The following is a 19,866-nucleotide window of genomic DNA, read 5'->3' as shown; positions in this document are numbered from 1 at the left end:
CCGGGTGGTGCATCATCGTTGGAAATATAGGATATCCCATGCAAATTTTGAACTGTCGAGATATTGGATCCCCTTGTGCAAATTTGTAATGTATCTTTAAAAACCATTTACGATTTAGCTCTAAAATTAATAGGAGAGCCAATATTTCCACAGTTGAAAATTTGCATAGTGTTGTTAAGAATTGTAGTGAAGTGATGTTATTAAGTGTAGTGTTATGTGCAGTTTTAAGAGTGGTAAAATGGAAAAAAAGAAAGCTCTGCAGTTGTATCTCTCTGCTATAGGGATATCTTTTTTTATTGTTTGGTAAGTTTTTTTTCTTTTAGTTTATTTTGTGTAATGTGAAAAGTAGGGCTACTGGCGATCACCCACTTAAAAAAAGTAACGCACCTCTGCAGAACCTCTTGGATGGTGTGGGATTTTCAAGTACTTTTTAAGTCTTTCTAGTCGATGTGGCAACAGCGGGCGGCGAACAAGCTGAGATCCGCGAGATCTCTCCCCCGCGCCGGGGGATCCGCGAGATTCCCCGGCGGCTCTCAAAATGTCGCAATTTTTTTTTAAACTTTCAAAGTTAAATAACTCGGTTATTTTCAATCTATTTTAAAAACGGTAAAGAGAAAATATGTTTCTTTTGGCCAGATCTACCACCCCTTAAAATATCTGCACTCATTTCTGGGACACCCTGTATATGGTTGTAGTCTCCATCTAATAAAAAAAACTAATATACAGTGTGTCCCCTTAAAAAAAAACAAGAAAAATTGGTATGAACGTTATCTGTCTTTTCTCTGTTATAGTCTGTCGAAATCTTCCTTGAGTCGTAAAACAGAGTATTTTATACAGGGTGGCGCCTCTCATACGCCGCGGAGGCTCCAAGGAGAACGACAGCTTCTATTGAGATGAAAATTTGTGAGCACATGTAGTTTAATTGAGAGCAGTTTTTAAAATATAGAGAGTTCTACAGGGTGTCCCCAAAAAAAGTTACATGTCAAAGTTGTGTTTTTTGTAATGGAACACCCTATATATTAATTGATTTTCGGATTCTGGGAGAAAAATAAAGGTGAGTTTTATAAGAAAAGTATATGACTAAAATGTAAGGTTTTTGACATATTTAACATTTTCTTGAAATAAAGAACAATTTTTTAAAATACAATAAAAGCTACCCAAATTTGAATTTACCCGGTATAGCCTAATATGTAGTTAAATTAACTATTGTACTTTAAATCAAATTAAAACTTGATCCAAAAAGTTATACAGGGTGATACAAAATTAATATTGATCATTGGTCACCTTTAAAAGCATGTTACTCTTTTATTTTAAATGAAACACCCAGTATATTATTCCGATATTCAGTGGAGAATTCATGTCTCTTCAAAATACTGTTAAGGTTGCCTACACCTCAAACAAAGATTTTCTTAGATATTTTTATTTACATTATTTGATATGAGTAGATCTTTATTATTATTTGATAAAATCTAGGTGGCTGTGATAGGTCTGACGTTACTTCAACATATCTGTCCAATTAGTCCAACTTAAACCACTAGTTATCATTTTGCGTAAGTTAAAACAAACAAAAAATCAGAAATTTTCCGAAAATGCAAACTTATCCTACATCAGAAAGAATTTGATATGTTTCTATTAGTTGGTGAATGCAGTGCGTATTCACCAATTAATAGAATACTTAAATGCTCCTGATTTTATCTAATCTGTTTTTTTTATGGGGATATGTTAAAAACAGTGTTTACAAAACTCGACCTACTATTGTAAACATGAGAGAAATTATTGTCGCTGCTTTTCGAGGTAGAACTCCACATAATGTCTTTTAAAATGCAAAGATCCATTTGAAAAGACAATCATTTTATACAGTTAACAGGAAAGGAAGCATTTTGAGCATTTAATTTAGTCTAGCTACTTTTTGTCACATAATTATAGGTTTATATCTAGTTTTAATTCTGTAACAATTAAAATATGTTTTGAATGAATATCTTTGTCTGACTTGTAGGCGCCCTTAATAATATTATGAAGATATATAAATTCCCCATTGAATAACGGTAAAATATACTGGGTGTTCCATTTAAAATAAAGGAGTAATTTGCTTTTAAAAGTAACTAATGTTCCATATTAATTTTGTCTCACCCTGTATAACTTTTCGGGTCAAATTTCAATTTGGTTTAACATATAATGGTTACTGTAATTAAATATCAGCCTATACAAGGTCAACTAAAATTTAGGTAGCTTTTATCGAAATTTAAAATTTACTCTTCATTTTCACAAAATGTGAAATATGTCAAAATCCTAGAATCCTAGAATCCTGTCTAGAATCCGAAAATCAATTACTATATAGGATGTTCCATTACAAAAAACACAACTTTGATGTGTAACTCTTTTGGGGACACCCTGTATAATTCTATATATTTTTATAAAATGCTTGGGACACAATGGATCTGTAAGGTCGAAGTGATTAACCCCCCTCCCACTCATTCTACAAAATGCTTTCAGTTAACCTACATATGCTGCCAAAATTTCATTTCAATATAAACTACTGTTCTCCTTGGAGCTTCCGCGGCGTATGAGAGGCGCCACCCTATACAAAATACGCTTTTGAACCTATAGTAAAATAAGTAGATATCTCAAATATATAAATAACACTCACCACTACAATATCGCCTCCTTCTTTTCTTAATAAAATGGCTGCCTGGTTTTCTTCGTCTTGATACAGTTCACCTATCTCTTCACCATCCTGTGTACAAAAAAGCATATATTTTTAATTGTTGAAGTCTAGACGAAGTTTTTTTTACCGTTTCAAATAAATTTCAAGAAGAATTATTATAAAATATGGCAACGCCTTATACTGATGAAAAATGAAATCGTGCAACGCTGTGATACTTATTTTGCATCTACTTCCTAGTTAAGATAACATTTTGGATAGGATATTATTTACGTAAGCTACTCTTTATGACATATTTGTATATAAACAAAATGGGGAGTGGTCGTGTAATAAAAAAACAAGTTCCGAAATTAAACGACATAAAAAAAATCAAACACAAAAGCCAATGTAACAAGCAAAAAAAAAGAAATAGAATGGCTAAAACGGATAAGGATTTTTTATAAAAAAATTATACTTGAAAAAACCCTGTCATAGCAGGAATTGTGTGCTATGACATTTTACGGAGGTTCCGGTAGTAGAAAAATATTATAGGTAGTTATTCTTATCTATAACATCCATAAAAACTAGGCAATGTTAGTACTTTAAAACAATACAAAACTTTGGCACACCACGAACTGAATTTCACTTTTTACGTATGTATTTTTAATGTTCTATACTGGGTGCGTCTGAAAAGTGGCTCACCCCTATAACTTTTTTACTTTTTCAGATAAAAAAACGAGATTTGGTATGTTAGTATATGACATAAATTAGGATTGATTGACGAATTCTTTTCGGCCACCTCCTATTTTACCGGAAACGACTACAACTTTTGCTTTTTAAATGGCACCTTCGGTATTTTTTTACTTTATTCGATAGAAAATGCCATTCTGGATGTGAACAAATTTTCGCTTAAAACAAAATTGTACTTTAAATTTCAATCTAGAGTGCCATGGCTGTGTTAAAAATACTAATTTTTAATCAAGGAGCCTTGGAAAAATAGATTTGATTGTCTAATGTTTTGAGTTTCTTCTCCTGGTCGGTTAAAAGATGCCCAAATCGTATTTTTAATCATATCTGAATTTTTTCAAATGGCTCATTCGCATATTTTGAAAAAGATATTTTTTACGAATAATTTGGTACCACACACTTGGTATTTCGAGTCAAATTGTCGTTATGATTGCATTGTCGCCTGTTGCAATTTCAAATAAACCATATTCGACAATGGCCAAAGTTGACATATGATATGTCATTCTATTCAGAGTGTCATTCTCTATGTAATAAAGTAACCATATTTTGAGGATGCCATTTAAAAATCAAAAGTTGTAGTCATTTCCGGTGAAACAGGAAGTGACCGAAAACAATTAAATGCGTCAATCAATCCTAATTTATGTCATATACTAACATACCAAATCTCAATTTTTTATCTGAAAAAATAAAAAAGTTATAGGGGGTGAGCAACTTTTGAGACGCACCCGGTATATGGAACTATTTTTTTTCTTTCTTTAAACTTTTTTTTACGTTACGCAGATGTTAACTAAAATGTCTATTTTTCTTTTCAAATACAGGGTCTTCTGGAAAAGCTTCATATCGGCCTTACTATTTAAAATTTTTCAATTAAATAGAGAACTTCCATAAAATAAACAGAATACATAAAAAAGAATATATCAAATCTTAAAAAATAACTGCCTTAAAAATTAGATTTACCAATGCAAATTGTTTATAGCGAAAAATAGTTATTATTGTATAACAAACGGTTATAAAATTATTATGAAATAATAAATATTACAATATAGTTTTTATGCAAATATTGTAAAATCGCGATTAGATTCAGAAATTAGAATAGAAAAATGAAATTGACATGAAAGGTTAAGAGAAAGTAAGCATGCAATATAATTTTGAAAGTTATTTTTGTTCTAATTTTGAAATCATGTATATTATTTTTTGATAGGCGTTATTAACGAAAAACAACAATTTGGTGGTAAATGACTGAAAAAAAACTGAAAAGCAGTGATAAAACAATATTTTAAAAATGAAAAAAAAAAAAAAAAGTTATGCCGAAACCCGGGATCGAACCAGGGACCTTTAGATCTTCAGTCTAACGCTCTCCCAACTGAGCTATTTCGGCTATAACATCATTTTATAAAACGCTTTATAAGAACCGGTTGATGAATAACATTAAAATTTGAAGATTTTAACAATGAATATTTCCTGTGAAACTCTTCTTTTTTTTAAATTTATATACCTTCTTTTCTATATATAAGATATTCCTATCACACAAGTTAAACTGAACCTGACCCAAATACTTCCATGTTTGCAAAATCACATCGCGTAAAAATAGGGAAATAGATATCTTATTATGTTAATAAAAAAATAATTTCCTGTCAGAAAGATTGGACAGGAATTCTTTGTGACTTTTTTACGTTAATATGACGCTGATAACGAGTTGGCCTTGAATATATTCGATAGGAAGTGAATTTATCTGTTATTATTTGTTAACCAAGAAAGTTTTTGAGTAGATAAACATTTTTATCTATATGCGAATCTGAATACGTATTTTCGTGATCACGATTGCTTCCGGTTATGTTTTATTTATTGAAACTGTAAGTATTAAGTCTATATTTAGCCATATCTAGGTCATAATATCTTCATTTCTGCTGTCAGAGACCAGTAGCAGAAGAAATACTTTCTTCTTTCACTGTCTTGCAGTTATTTAACCTGGTGAAAGTTGCATAATATTATTATTTTATTTAACGGTTACAAGGCAACGATTTACATCTTTGCGTATAACTACCTATTTAATTATCTAATTTAACTATTCACTGCGTATTTGATTTGTAATTATATACACGCGCTCCTAATGTTAAATTTAATTTAATTTACATAATATTCTTTGATTTTTATTACCTACGTTAGTAATACGTTCCATTGTAAAACATATAATTGCATCTTTAAAAAATCAGGTACTCGCGTTTATTTATATTAAAACTTAAAAAATGTCCGTTAATTCAAAAAATGGGAAGAAAATATTTTGTGTATTTTTAGTTGCATAACAACGTAGGTACTGAAAGTTGACTAATTATCTACAGGGTGTCCCACTTAAGATGGATAATACAAGCCAATATCTTGGTTGTTTGTTGAGCGATCTTTTTCATTTTTGGCAGGAGGCTGTATAGCTATAAGACGTACATTTTGCCCTGGGCAAGAAATGCGATACCTCATAGACGTACGTTTTAATGGGGTTCGATATTTTTCGTCAAGAGTAAACTACTCTTAGGACAGTATTTATTTCAAATCTGATAAATTATATTGAATCCTCCTTACCTAAGATACTTAAGTTCTAATTTTGATAAATATTGATAAAGGCTGTGTCATTAAAATAAGACATTTTTATTTTTATTATTATTTTTTTAAGTCCTTACGAAGTCACTGGATAAACAACTGGTTTATTATCAATAACCAATTATAACCAATTATCAATTAATAATCGTTTTTTTATGGTGGTTTGGTCGAAGATGTTGACTTTTAGTTCGTTATAGTTTTATAAATCTTTGTTTAGAGCAGTAGTTCCCAAACTTATTTTTCTCGTGGGCCACTTTCAAAATTTTACTGGTTTCGGTGGACCCCCTGCTGCTACATTTCTACCACATTCTTAAAGTCGCCAAAAAATAAAAATTGTGTCACTTCTGAGTTCTGTCCCTATATTCCGATATGTAAAATAAAAACGAAAAATGGTACATTTTATATCACTTTATTTATTAAAAGAATAGAATTACAAGAAAAAATATTAAGGTAATATAGGTTCAGGTCATAATTTTAATTAATGGGAAGGATGTATCTGATGGAGTGTCAGCAAACGATCAATGTTTGGCTTTATTTTTGTGAGCAATAACCGCAAATCCCCCCGCTCTGTGATGTTTAATTTGCTCCTTTTTTTTTGTTAAGAGGTTTGTAACGGCACTAAAACTCCTTTCGACAAGGTATGACGAGGGAAAAGCTATTAAAAATTTCCTTGCGATTTCCCACAGTCCAGGATATTTTTCGGGTATTTCTGCTTGCAGCCAAAATGTTGGGTAGCCTTTTCTAAATTTCACCTTCAGCTCCTCATTAGTGCTTAGCTCGAGCAGCTCCTCTTGTAATACAACATTGGCCACTTCCGTTTCATCAAATGGATTTATGATCCATGGTGGTATATCCATCGTCAGTATATCTTCAAACCTGGTTTTGAAGTCATCATGCAGAGCACTTAAATGTTGACTGTAGGTATGGATATCCTCATCAATACATTCTACCTGCGACAAGTTTGGAAATTGAGAGAATTCGCGCCGACTAATGTTTTGCTTCATAAATTTCAATTTCCCAAGAAAAGCCGAAATTATCCCCTTTGTTTTTATTAAATTCAGGCTGTCCCCTTGTAACTGCAAGTTAATATCATTAAATTTTTTAAACAAATCTGTCAAATACGCAATGTCTGCTTTGAATTTGATCAAGTTTTCTTTTAAATCTGGATCTCTACTTTCTAAGAACTCTAATATGGAATCGAAAACAGAGTAAAATCTCGTTAAGCATGCACCTTTCGACAACCAGCGTACTTCAGTATGTAAGAGCAGTCGTTGGAAGTCTTCATCATTTTCGTCGCACAATTGAGCAAATAAACGCGTATTCAATGCATTGCTTCTGATTTTGTTGACAGCTTTTATTACAAAATGAAGAGATTGGTTCAACCTGTCACTTAAATGTTTTGCCACAAGATGTTGTCGGTGGATTACGCAATGAATAGCTGTAAGTCCTGGTATAATTCTTTTGAGATGACTTATAAACCCACGATATCGCCCGACCATTGCAGGAGCTCCGTCTGTTGCCACTGAAATAATGTTTGTAAATGGGATCGATTTTTCCGTAAAAAAATTACTCAGGACATTAAATATTGATTCGCCTTTAGTGTCAGTCTCCAAAGTTCTGGCAAATAGCAATTCTTCGTGAATTTCTTCCTCAACAATAAATCGGACATATGCCAATAGTAATGCTTCATTACTGGGTAACGTTGACTCGTCCAGTTGTATAGAAAAATGAGTTTTTTGCAGATGATTGCACAAAAAGCTTTCGATATCAGAGCTCATTTCATCAATGCGTCTTTGTACAGTATTGTTACTTAATGGAATTCTTTTTAGTACGTCAAATGGAGATTTGTGCAAAACAGTTTTTAAAACCTCTTCAACAGCGGGTAAAATTAATTGTTCTCCGATAGTGTGCGGTTTTCCAGATTTTGCTATAAGTAATGAGATATTGTAAGATGCCCGCAAGCCATCATCGTTACTTTGAGATGTTGAAGCGAACATACTGTGCATGGTGGGTCTCTTTCCATATTTTTCTTTCAATGTTTGAAAATATTTTAAATCTTTACCTATTTTATCAGTATGACACCTTTTTAGATGATCTTCGAGCTTTGATGGTTTCATAGAGTCATTGCTCAAAACTTTGTTGCATAATAGGCACATGGGCAATTGTTTGTCTGCCTCTGATGGAACAAAACCATATTTCAAATAATCGATACTATATTGTCGACATTTTTTCTTTGCTGTAGCCATGTTTCGTGTCAGTTACCTTACCTGTAAAAAAAAAAAAATGTTTTAGTAACCAAGTTTTTTTCTGAATATAGGTATCACACCGCAGCCTTTGTCAGCACGCGGAAATAGAATTACGGCTTGTAAAGGGACCAACTAATAAACCGCTGAGACAAATACAGACGTTTTCACAAAACGGTATCAATTTTAAAGTACATAATTTACCACTAATTTTTAATAGTATAAATAAAAATTGGTGTACTCAGTATCGAATACTGATCATATTTGTGTAGGAAAAAATAAAAGTCGAAATCCCAAAATTGTCCATAAAAACGATAACTAACATTTTATTAAATCAATGAGTTCACGCGCTCCGTGTATTTGCGTATTTTTTGTCTGCGGCTTCATTGTTAAAACGTCATTGTGACAAACTGGCATCGAAGTCCAAGTCCCGCCCTTTTCCCGTCGCCCGCGCACCGCTCGCTCTTTCCGAAAAGGAATAGTTTTGATAAAATAGTTACTTCAAAACCAATTTAAAATGATTATGAAATTACTGTTTTATAAAATTAGTAGTTATTTGCAAGAAAAATTACAAAATTAATTGCTCTGCAATATTGCTTATTCGGCCTTTTAGAGAGGCAGTGTTTCTCTCGTGAAAACACAATTGAATAAAACGTGCTGTGTTTGTCTTCAAATCGAAGAGGACAATTAAAATATCTGTAAGTTACTAGGTTACCTATCTATACAGGCCGTTGTGATCAACCGACTAGTACACGTAAACAAAATACTTAAGTACTATAACAAAAAAAGGTAGGTTACTTACTTTTCTCCGGCACTAGCAAACACAGATATAAATTTTCTCACAACTTTTTTTCCAAATTCCGCCTTTTTTTCGAAATTCCGGAAACAAATGAATGCGTTTGCCTTTGGCATCAAGTATTTATAGTGGTGATCAAGTTCATGTCTGAACAAGCATTAAGCATTGTCGGGCGGATAGCGCTTTGCAAGTCTGTACACGAAATTGTACGTAATATCGAATACGCAAGTTTGGACAAGTAACAGTCGCTTGCCTTATTAAAATATTATCTGCTTAGATAGGTACTTAAAACAATGTAGGTAGGCCCTTATAAAAACTATGCTTACATTTTTGCTCTTTACTATCAAAAGCAGATAAATTTTCGTGGACCCCCATTAACATCTTATGGACCCCCATTTTTTGTTCACGCCTACGTAGACCCCCAGCAAGTCTCCCGTGGACCCCTGGGGGTCCACCTGGACCACTTTGGGAATCACTGGTTTAGAGCATATTTTTCAAAGTTAATAGGGATTGTTTTAAATATCTGACTATTTGTATTTTTTAAAATATTCCTCAATAAAACGAATAAAAATCATATTTCAGATTCCATTGAAAACTGGGTTTTTAAAATATTGGATAAGAAAAACAGCGTCAGAAACGGCTGGGGAAAAACAATTAATAATCATATTAGCGAGATCAATCTCTTTTCTAGAAATTGACATAATTCTTGTCAAAAATTAACATTAGTTATAGACATTTTAAAAATATATAGAACCGTGTCCGGATACACAAATCTATTTCCAAAAAATTATTTTTTCTCAGATTTAAAACTACACCATTTAAAAATTGTTTGTACTCAATATAAAAATAAATTACAACCTTTTTAAGGCCACCAGGTAATGACATCTAGGATCTAGGGCTTGACCTCCACCAAATTATTATCGATTGTCATTCCCACAGTCCTTCCCCAGTCGTATTTGACGCCGTTTTTTTTTGATCGTATGGTTTGGTATGGTACAATATGATCGAAAAAAATACGGCGTCAGCGACGGCTATGAAATAAAGATCACTGTCATTTATATTATATGTAAAATTATATGGGGAATGTCATTGATCTTTATTTCCAAGCCAACTGGACGCCGTTAATACTATAGAGGGTGAGTCTTAAATAAGTGCAAATATTTTTATGGGGTGGTATATGTCGACCCCCTATGAACACGTTATGAGGTTTTTCTAGCAAAAGAGATGTGCATTTTCTTTTAAATTGTCCTGTTTGTAGAATTGAATTTCAGAAGTTTTTTGAATTTTGAAAACTTTTTAGAACTGCTGTCCACCGCAAATTTTCGCACGGTATAATTTCTTAGCTAAAAGGGATGCAGATACAGAAAAAAATCCGGTGGATCTCAATTTTTTTAAAAATATAAATCAATTTTTTTGAATATCACGATTATTTTGGACTTATTTGAAAGAAATTTGAACTTTCTTTAATCGAGATCTACCAGCCCTAAAAATATTTGCACTTATTTAAGACTCATCCTATATACCGGGTGCGTCTCGAAAGTGGCTCGCCCTTATACCTTTTTTATCTTTTCAGATAAAACGAGATTTGGTATATTAGTATATGACATAAATTAGTATTGATTGACGTAATCAATTGTTGTTGGTTGCTTCCTGTTGCACCGGAAATGAGTACAACTTTAGATTTTTAAATGGCACTCTCGGTATATTTCTACTTTATTCGATAGAAAATGACATTCTGAATAGAATGACATATCATATGTCAACTTTTGACATTGTCGCTTTAAAAAAAAATAGTATGTTTTATTTCAATCTATAGTGCCATGGCTGTGTTATAAACACTAATTTTCCATAGAAGGAGCCTTGGAAAAATAGATTTGATCGTCTAATGTCTTTCATGTCTTGTCCTGGCCAGTTAAAAGATGCCCAAATCGTATTTTTAATAATATCTAATTTTTTCAAACGAAACAAGGGTGGTTCGTTAGCATATTTGGAGAAAGCATTTTTTTACGAATAATTTGGTACCACACACTTGGTATTTCGAGTCAAATTGTCATTATGAACCACATGTTACAATTTCAAATAACCCATATGCGAAAATGTCAAAAGTTGACATGATACGTCATTCTATATGGCGTGTCATTTTCTAGCAAATAAGGTAGAAATATACCGAGGGTGCCATTAAAAAATCAAAAGTAGTAGTTATTTAAAGTGAAATAGGAAGTGACCAAAAACAATTGAATACCGCCAATCAATCCTAATTTATGTCATATACTATCATACCAAATCTCGTTTTTTTATCTGAAAAAATAAGTTATAGGGGTGAGCCACTTTTGAGACGCACCCGTTATATTATATAATATTATATAACTAATAAAAATATGTTTAGCTGAAAATTCGCAATAAATTTTTTTTTAATAACATCAAAGACTCAAAACTACTTATTTTTTATAAATTTGTTATTTTCACAGGTCTTTACTTACTTGGGGATGTTCCACGTATTCTACGCCATGCTGGGATGTAGCATTGGGTTCTACAGTGATAATCTTGATTTTCTCTCTGTTAAAGAGTCCCTCGTTGGGCACTAAACTCAAGTTAAATGGTTCCCCAAAGGCCTTCAGCCTCAACTTTGGATTTTGGCGTATTGGAGGGCCTTTGGTAGGGTAAGTTTTCACTTCTGGTATGGAGTTTGTACCACCGGACGCTGTGTCTATGCTTCTTTTCCTTACGTGATGGTATATGGGCACCAATTCGTAGTCTGGTACTGCAAATAAACATAAAAATTAGTGATATTGGAAATAATCATACAGAACGGATGTAGAATAAGGAAATGATAAGTCGCTTGGGCATGAAAAGTCGGTACTAAATCACTAGATGTGGGAAAAGATTTATCTACCAGACAAAAATCGTTTAAAACCAAGGGCTCCAAAATTATTTTTTTTTGTAAAAGCCGAGCTTCTAAATGTCTATACAGGGTGGTCCGAATTGTATTTCGGAAACTTCGGCAGCATATTCTGCAGATAAAAATAACTAAAAAAGTTCGTATAAATGTAGATCCTAAAATGCCTAATTTCAGAGATACAGGGTGTAGAAGTTTCATTTTTATTTCAATTTTTTTCTAAATAATTTCTGAAGTAACGTCAATATTTGGATGAAAATTGGTGTCTCGGAGTTTTTTGACATGAGAAATTTGATTTTGATGCCAATATGACTCCTACTAGTAGAGGGCGCCACCTACATGTGTTTTAACTGTTTTGAAGCGTAATAACTTTTGTCCGTACGTGTATAAAACTACCGAGCAAAAAAATATACATCTCTGTCACTTTCTACGTAAAAAATAGCTCTTTGTAAAAATTGCGAGCAACCTTTCTTAAGATATTTAGAATGGAAATAGTCAATACATATCATTATTGACGAAAAATAAACACGTTGAGTAGATAGTTATTTCACTGAAATAATAAATTTAGAAAATTTTAATTTTTTTTAAATTAATCATAAATTTTTCTGCGAAAAATGATGATAAAACAGTTTCTGTTGAACTTTTGGCACAAATATATTTCAAATTTATGAATTCAGTCTAATAACTATTTAGTCACAACATGTTTAATTAATGTCAATGATGACAGGTATTGATCATTTCGATTCCAAATATCTCGAAAACCATTACTCGTAGCGATTTTTACCAAGAGACCCTTTTTACGTAAAAAACGTCATAAATGTATATTTTTTTACTCAGTAGTTATATACAGGTACGGACAAAAAGTTATTACTCTTCAAACCGGTTAAAAAATATGTATGTGGGGCCCTCTACTAGTAGGAGCCATATTGACATCAAAATCAAATTTATCATGTCAAAAAAACTCCGAGACACCAATTTTCATTCAAATATTGACATTACTTTAGAAATTATTTGGAAGAAATCGAAATAAAAATGAAACTTCTACACCCTGTATCTCCGAAACTAAGCATTTTAGGACATACATTTATACGAACTTTTTTACTTATTTTTATCTGCAGAATATGCTGCCGAAGTTTCCGGAATACAGTTCAGACCACCCTGTATATTCTAAAATAGTAGCATAACTCTGTTTTGTTACAAATTCCGATTTTTTTAGATATTCCATTAATTGTGTTTACGATTTTTGGTGAAACTCACAAAATGTGTAAAACAAAAAAGACAATAACTAAAACTAGGGATGGACGATAATGGATTTTACCTATCGATAAGTATTGCAATTCACCTATCGATATATTTTAGTTATCGATAGTTCAAGAATTATCGATTTATCGATAATTATCGCTATATAGATAACTATCGATATATCGATAACTATCAAATTATCGATATTTATATGATTTTATCAATAAATATCGATAATTATCAGACAAAGCGTTAGTTTTGACATTTGTGTGTTATATTTAATTAGGAAATTGTGATTATAGTTGTAAAACAAATTAGTTTAAACTGTTTTATCGTGTGTTTTAAGTTACGGACCCACGTCATCCGTAACAATACATCATAAATAATATTATCGTGTTGTTATTCTCTAAAAATATCATACTCTATACTTATTTTCATAAACAAGATAAAAAAATGCATTAACTTTTTAAAATAGGTAATCAAAACAATCGATAATTTATTCGACGTCAAATTTTGGTTATTGGCTATTCGACGCTGGTTTCTGTGTATAGAATTATTGCCCCAGTGTATTAAAAATATCAATATCTCTTATTGACATAGTGTTATCTAGAAGTTGCGCAAGGTTATTTTCAATGCGGTTTAATAATAAAACTGTTTTAAACTAAGTATTTTTATTTACGTTAAAATGTTAAAAATGAATTTTTTACCTAGTTTATGAAAATAAGTATGGAATGTATTGTATTTTTAAAAAGGTCATGATAATAGACAGAGAGTCCTATTAAAAAAAAAATTGAGTCATATTTCGAAAATGACAGTTCCCAGCGTTCCCCACAGGTTTCTACGTAATATATATATATATATATATATATATATATATATATATATATATATATATATATATATATATATATATATATATATATATATATATATATATATATATATATATATATATATATATAAATTCTTATAAATGTCCTAAAATGCTTAGTTTCGGAGATACAGGGTGTAGAAGTTTAATTTTTTTTTCGATTTTTATCAAATAATTTTTGAAGTAACGTCAATATTTGGATGAAAATTGGAAGTTTTTTGATGAGAAATTGGATTCTGATATATATATATATATATATGATATATATATATATATATATATATATATATATATATATATATATATATATATATATATATATATATATATATATATATATATACTCTACGGCGTTCAGTTTTCACCTTTTCGATAAGTTATAAGATAACTAGATACGAAGCGTAAAAACGTTGTAAATATATATTTTTTTACACAGTAGTTTTATACAGGTACGGACAAAAAGTTATTACTCTTCAAACCAGTTAAAAAATAGGTAGGTAGCGTCCTCTACAAGTAGGAGTCATATCGACATCAGAATCCAATTTCTCATGTCAAAAAACTTCCAATTTTCATCCAAATATTGACGTTACTTCAAAAATTATTTGATAAAAATCGAAAAAAAAATTAAACTTCTACACCCTGTATCTCCGAAACTAAGCATTTTAGGACATACATTTATAAGAATTTTTTATTATTTTTTTAACTGCAGAATATGCTGCCGAAGTTTTCGGAATACAGTTCGGACCACCCTGTATAATAATGATAACGTAAGGGAAAATATCAAGTATCAAATGGAAAAATATGGATACAAGGCGAAATGAGATTAATATTATGCCCATCACTATTTCCAATCGTCTCTTGCGATTTTTGACTAATAACAATAAATACAAAAAAAACAGATACATGAAATACCATGCAAAATATATGTATAAGCTCAAAACAGCAATTCCAAGCTGTTGCCTCTCTCTATTTGGCTTTACGCTTTGGGTATATAAAATTCTCTCTGAATTGTGTAGACGACTTATGTATTGTACGACGTCAGTTATTGCATTAGCATAAAATTGGGCGATTTAGCGAAACCATTTTTCGAGAAACTGGAGCACCGCAATTATACGAGTACAAAGAGTAATAATTGTTTTTGTTTCGTTTTGTAAACATATCTCGGTCCCCCTTATTCTCCCTACTCCTTCGATATCGCTACTACCAATACGTTGTTTCCCATTCGGTTTCTTTGATTTCTCATATAATGAAGCGACCAGTATCACGTTAGGAATGTCTATAAGTATCGATTTAAGTAATAATAATTTATGAAAATATCGATACATAATATGTTTATATAAATTAAGTTTTAATTTTTTGTGAAGTGAATTTTTTTAAGCGCGCTGGGAGTAAAAGTTCAAAGCCGTGAAAAATCAAAAGCGCGAGACGAAAAGTGGTAATAAGGACAGCATACGGCATGGCTTAGAAACAGGTAGTGACGCGACGTGTATTTGTGGGCAGTCCACGTGTTTATAAAAATATTAATATTTTAATACAAATTTTGTGAAAGTAAATTAAATTATTTATTAATTTTGTATTTTACGCGTATAAAACTATTTGTTACACGTAAAAGCTATTTTTTACACGTATAAATCTATTTGTTACGTGCAATTTTTGTACCATTCCAGATCCAATTTACATTATATACCTACACACGCATCAAAGATCAATGACACTAGACACTACAATAATTTAATAAGTTTATTTCAATACCCCGAGCTGGATCATCAGATTAACTATTTATTATGGGCTCTAAATCAGTTATACCCCGCAAATATTAATTTAGTTGTCTATTTAAAGCATTAAATTTAGAATTGTGTACAGACCATCTAAAGTAAATACCGATTTTTAGCCGACCATACCAATAGGTATGGTAGGCTATTAGGATCGGCAAAAAAAAAGTTTTTTTAATTTCACTCAAAATGAGTTATTTGGGACCTAAATACAAAATATTTTCGTGGTGTCTGTCTGTCTGTCTGTCCGTCCGTCTGTCCGTCTGTAACACGATAACTCAAAAACCGCTGAACCGATTTAAACCAAATTTGGCACAAAATACTGTGGCACCCGAGAATCTGGCCATTAGTGTTTGGTGGGGGTGGGGGGTGGTAAGGGGGTATAGGAGGGGGTTAAAAATTTAAAAAAATCGTAACTCCAAAATTACAGTAGCTAGCGAAACACGGTTTTTTAGATATTGTAGTTCTCTAGAAACTTCTAATGCACGCTCAACCTGGGACACCCTGTATACCCTACACCTTCTGTGTATACACCAGCTTGATACCCAAATTTCTTTATTATACCCATCGGGTATTTACATTTACCCACCGCCCATCACTGTGTATAAGTTTTACTACTGTTACACTTTTTCATTATTAACTTTTTGAGAAAAATGCATTCTTTATAACAGTAATTGCTTGTTCAAAAATGATTTATTCCGTGTAACCCTTCCAAATTTCCGTACTGTTTATACTTTTTCAAATTTCCGTATTTTTGAGAAAAATAAAAGAAGTATAGAGGCATAATTGATTTTTATAGAACTCCTAAAAATTAAAACGCGTTTTTATGGCAATAATATATTTTCATTTTCGATCTTTGATAAATGTTTAGCATTAATTTTGATTAAAATCATATTTTTTTATTTTACAATGTTTAAGAAGCACAAAATTTATTTAGTTTAGTGCTACGGAAATGCTGAAATAAAAATAATAAAAAATAATAAAAAAATGTTTCCCTTTGTAATGAAAATCCGGGACATACTGTTTATTAAGTGACATACCCAGAAATAAAATATGATAACAGATAAACTGGATTATTAGTAAACAAAAACAAATGGCTTAGGATATTTACCTTTTATTAAAGAAAGCTGTCAAAAAACTACAATGAATTACAATATTAGGTTTTGCTCAAGTGAACTAGTTTTTTTCCATCTTCGTTAACAAATAACTTAAACAAATACGGCTTTTTAGCGACCACAGATTTGCGAAACTGAGGTTTCTACTACGAACAGAAATCGAAAAACCGACAATTGAAAAAAGCGAAATAAGCAAGAAAAAATGTCGGAAATGACCCAAAAACTAATAAAAAATCGTCGAAGGTTACTATAATAATGGCCTGTAATGTAATAATAATTTCACTGCTATCGTGTCACTTCTTTTGTATATTAAAGTTTACCACAATGTTATACAGAAATTTGTTATTTAATTTTACGAAAATATTAGTAACAAAAACAAAACACAAACTTAATTTATTGTATAGAAATAAAAACTGAGTTGAAAAGAATTAAAATTAAAGGTTCTTTGTCTATGCGCCTGTTGATATCTTCTTCTTTTATTTCAAACCCTACTTATTTTAGTAGATGTTCGGTCACCTAGGTGCCTTTATAATTATGATAATTGGAGTAAGATTTGAAATAACTTGGGCATTATCAATAACATTGTTAGGAAAAAATAAAAAATTGTTAATGCGATAACGTAATAATATTCTATGCCTTTTTGGTACCCTTTTAAAATCAATTTATGCAAATTTACAAACGTCTAATGTTTAATTTTAGTAAAAATATAGGTAAAGCAAAATTTTCATTATTTAGTTTATTTATTTAAACACCTGATAAGTATGAAGTATAAAAAATTAACTATAAATCGTATTAAATACTGGGATTAATCACCTTCTGCCCCCCAGCTTCTGGCGCTAAATTAAAATAAATTACATTTGAATTAAATTAAATTAATCAGCATTGCATCGAGTACATCGTAACTATAGCGGGTCGTGCGTCTAAGAAGTGGCTCACCCCTATAACTTTTTTATTTTTTAGATAAAAAAACGAAATGTGGTATGTTAGTATGTGACATAAATTAGGATTGTTTGACGTATTTAATTGTTTTTGGTCACTTCCTGTTTCACCGGAAATTACTACAACTTTTGATTTTTACATGGCACCCTCTGTATTTTAATTTATTCGATAGAAAATGACATTCTGAATAGAATGACATAATATATGTCAACTTTTGACATTCTCGCTTAATAAAAAATCGTATTTTAAAATTCAATCTAGAATGCCTTGGCTATGTTAAAAACACTAATTCTTAATCAAGGAGTATTGGAAAAATAGATTTGATCATCTAATGTTTTATTGTCTTGTCCTGGCCAGTTAGAAAATGCTCAAATCGTATTTTAATGATATCTCAATTTTTTCAAATGGAATGAGGGTGGCTCATTAGCATATTTGGAAAACGCATTTTTTTACGAGTAATTTGATACCACACACTTAGTATTTCGAGTCAAATTTTCGTTAAGAACCGCAAGTTATAATTTCAAATAAACCATATGCGAAAATGTCAAAAGTTGACATATGATATATCATTATATTCAGAGTGTTATTTTCCATCGAATAAAGTAAAAAAATACCGAAGGTGCCATTTTAAAATCTAAAGTTGTAGTCATTTCCGGTGAAACAGGAACCAAACCAAACCGAAAACAATTGAATACGTCAATCAGTGCCAATTTATGTCATATAATAAAATACCAAATCTCGTTTTTTAACTGAAAAAAATAAAAAAAGTTATAGGGGTGAACCACTTTTGAGACGCACCTGGTATTCCCTATAACCACTAACAAATACTATGGTAGGCTATTAAGATCGGCAATGTTTTTTTTTTAATTTCACTCAAACTTAGTTATTTGGGTCATAAATGACCTAAATACAAAATATTTTCATGGTGTCTGTCTGTCTGTCCGTCTACATGATAACTGATCAAACTGATTTTAACCAAATTTGGCACAAAAATACTGTGACACCCGAGAATCTGGCCATTAGTTTTTGGTGGGGATGGAGGGTTGGTAAGGGGGCATGGTAGGGGGTTAAAAATTTTAAAAAATCGTCACTCCAAAATTACAGTAGCTAACGAAACGCGGTTTTCAATTTAAGATTAGAAATAATATTTGCAACAAAATTTGTAATAACATCAAAATCAGTCAAAGTCGCAGTTTTTGAGATAAAAAAAATTGGAAAAATTCCTTTACTTTGAAACTAAAAGAACTGCCTACCAACTTTTTCTTAACATATTTTAGTATGGGCGGCTATACGTGCCTCCCGGCACCAATTTTTTTTTTTGATGGTCCTACACTATCAACATTTTTAACTATCCATAACAGCGCAAGAAAAGAATCATAAGGGTTTTTATTTATATATATAAAATATATAATAAAAATATAATAATATAATAATATGTAATATATAACATGAGATTATTCAATTTGGTATTTTTAACATTTTTTTAAATTTTCTGCTAGCATCACCTTTTGCATTCATTAGACTGCTTCCATAGTTTGCTTTAAAATAATTAATAAAAAATATCGTAGGCACTTTAGTCACAGTCCACAACATAAAATGAAAGTGTTTGTACACTCTATAACTTTAAAACACCCTTTTCACGATTAAAATCGATAAAATAATTAATTCACACGTACGAGTGGTAAACAATACGTCGAGGGCTACGACTAACGTCACAACGCGAAGAGATTTGCATGCACATGGCAGACATTTTCGGCTGAATGGGCAGTCCTATAGGTTAACTGTTCTTAGATTTAACCAATACTTGCTTAAGATCATGTTTTGTCAATTTTACACATGTTTTATTTTTTATCTTTTAAACTATTAGAGATAGGTATAGGTTAGTATAATAGAAAAATTATGAGATATGAAAGTAGTTCCGGAACATGTAATAATATACAGGGTGTTCTATTTAAACCAATTTTAGTATGAAACGACAAGACTGTAATGCTGAAAATAATTTAGACAGATGC

The 19,866-nt window shown here is 31.2% G+C and overlaps 1 protein-coding gene and 1 non-coding gene across 4 annotated transcripts in view; both read right to left on the bottom strand.

Moving 5' to 3' along the window:
- LOC115882931 (venom metalloproteinase 3) overlaps positions 1–19,866 on the bottom strand; it is a 111,453-nt gene that overhangs the window by 30,819 nt on the left and 60,768 nt on the right. For all 3 annotated transcript variants that reach the window (XM_030901195.1, XM_030901194.1, XM_030901197.1), the window contains exons 4-5: positions 11,500–11,780; positions 2,648–2,734 (exon numbers count right to left, since the gene is read on the bottom strand). In XM_030901195.1, the coding sequence (XP_030757055.1) occupies positions 2,648–2,734; positions 11,500–11,780 (368 nt within the window). The remainder of the gene's footprint in view (positions 1–2,647; positions 2,735–11,499; positions 11,781–19,866) is intronic.
- On the bottom strand, positions 4,694–4,766 carry Trnaf-gaa. The gene has a single exon. It is a non-coding gene; the product is annotated as a tRNA-Phe (tRNA).

The sequence above is a fragment of the Sitophilus oryzae genome, unplaced genomic scaffold, assembly GCF_002938485.1.
Source record: "Sitophilus oryzae breed Bouriz unplaced genomic scaffold, Soryzae_2.0 scaffold_1801_pilon_pilon, whole genome shotgun sequence".
In the NCBI taxonomy this organism is placed as follows: domain Eukaryota; kingdom Metazoa; phylum Arthropoda; class Insecta; order Coleoptera; family Curculionidae; genus Sitophilus; species Sitophilus oryzae.
The sequence above is the reverse complement of the archived record's forward strand: the minus strand, read 5'-3'. Positions and strand labels throughout refer to the sequence as shown.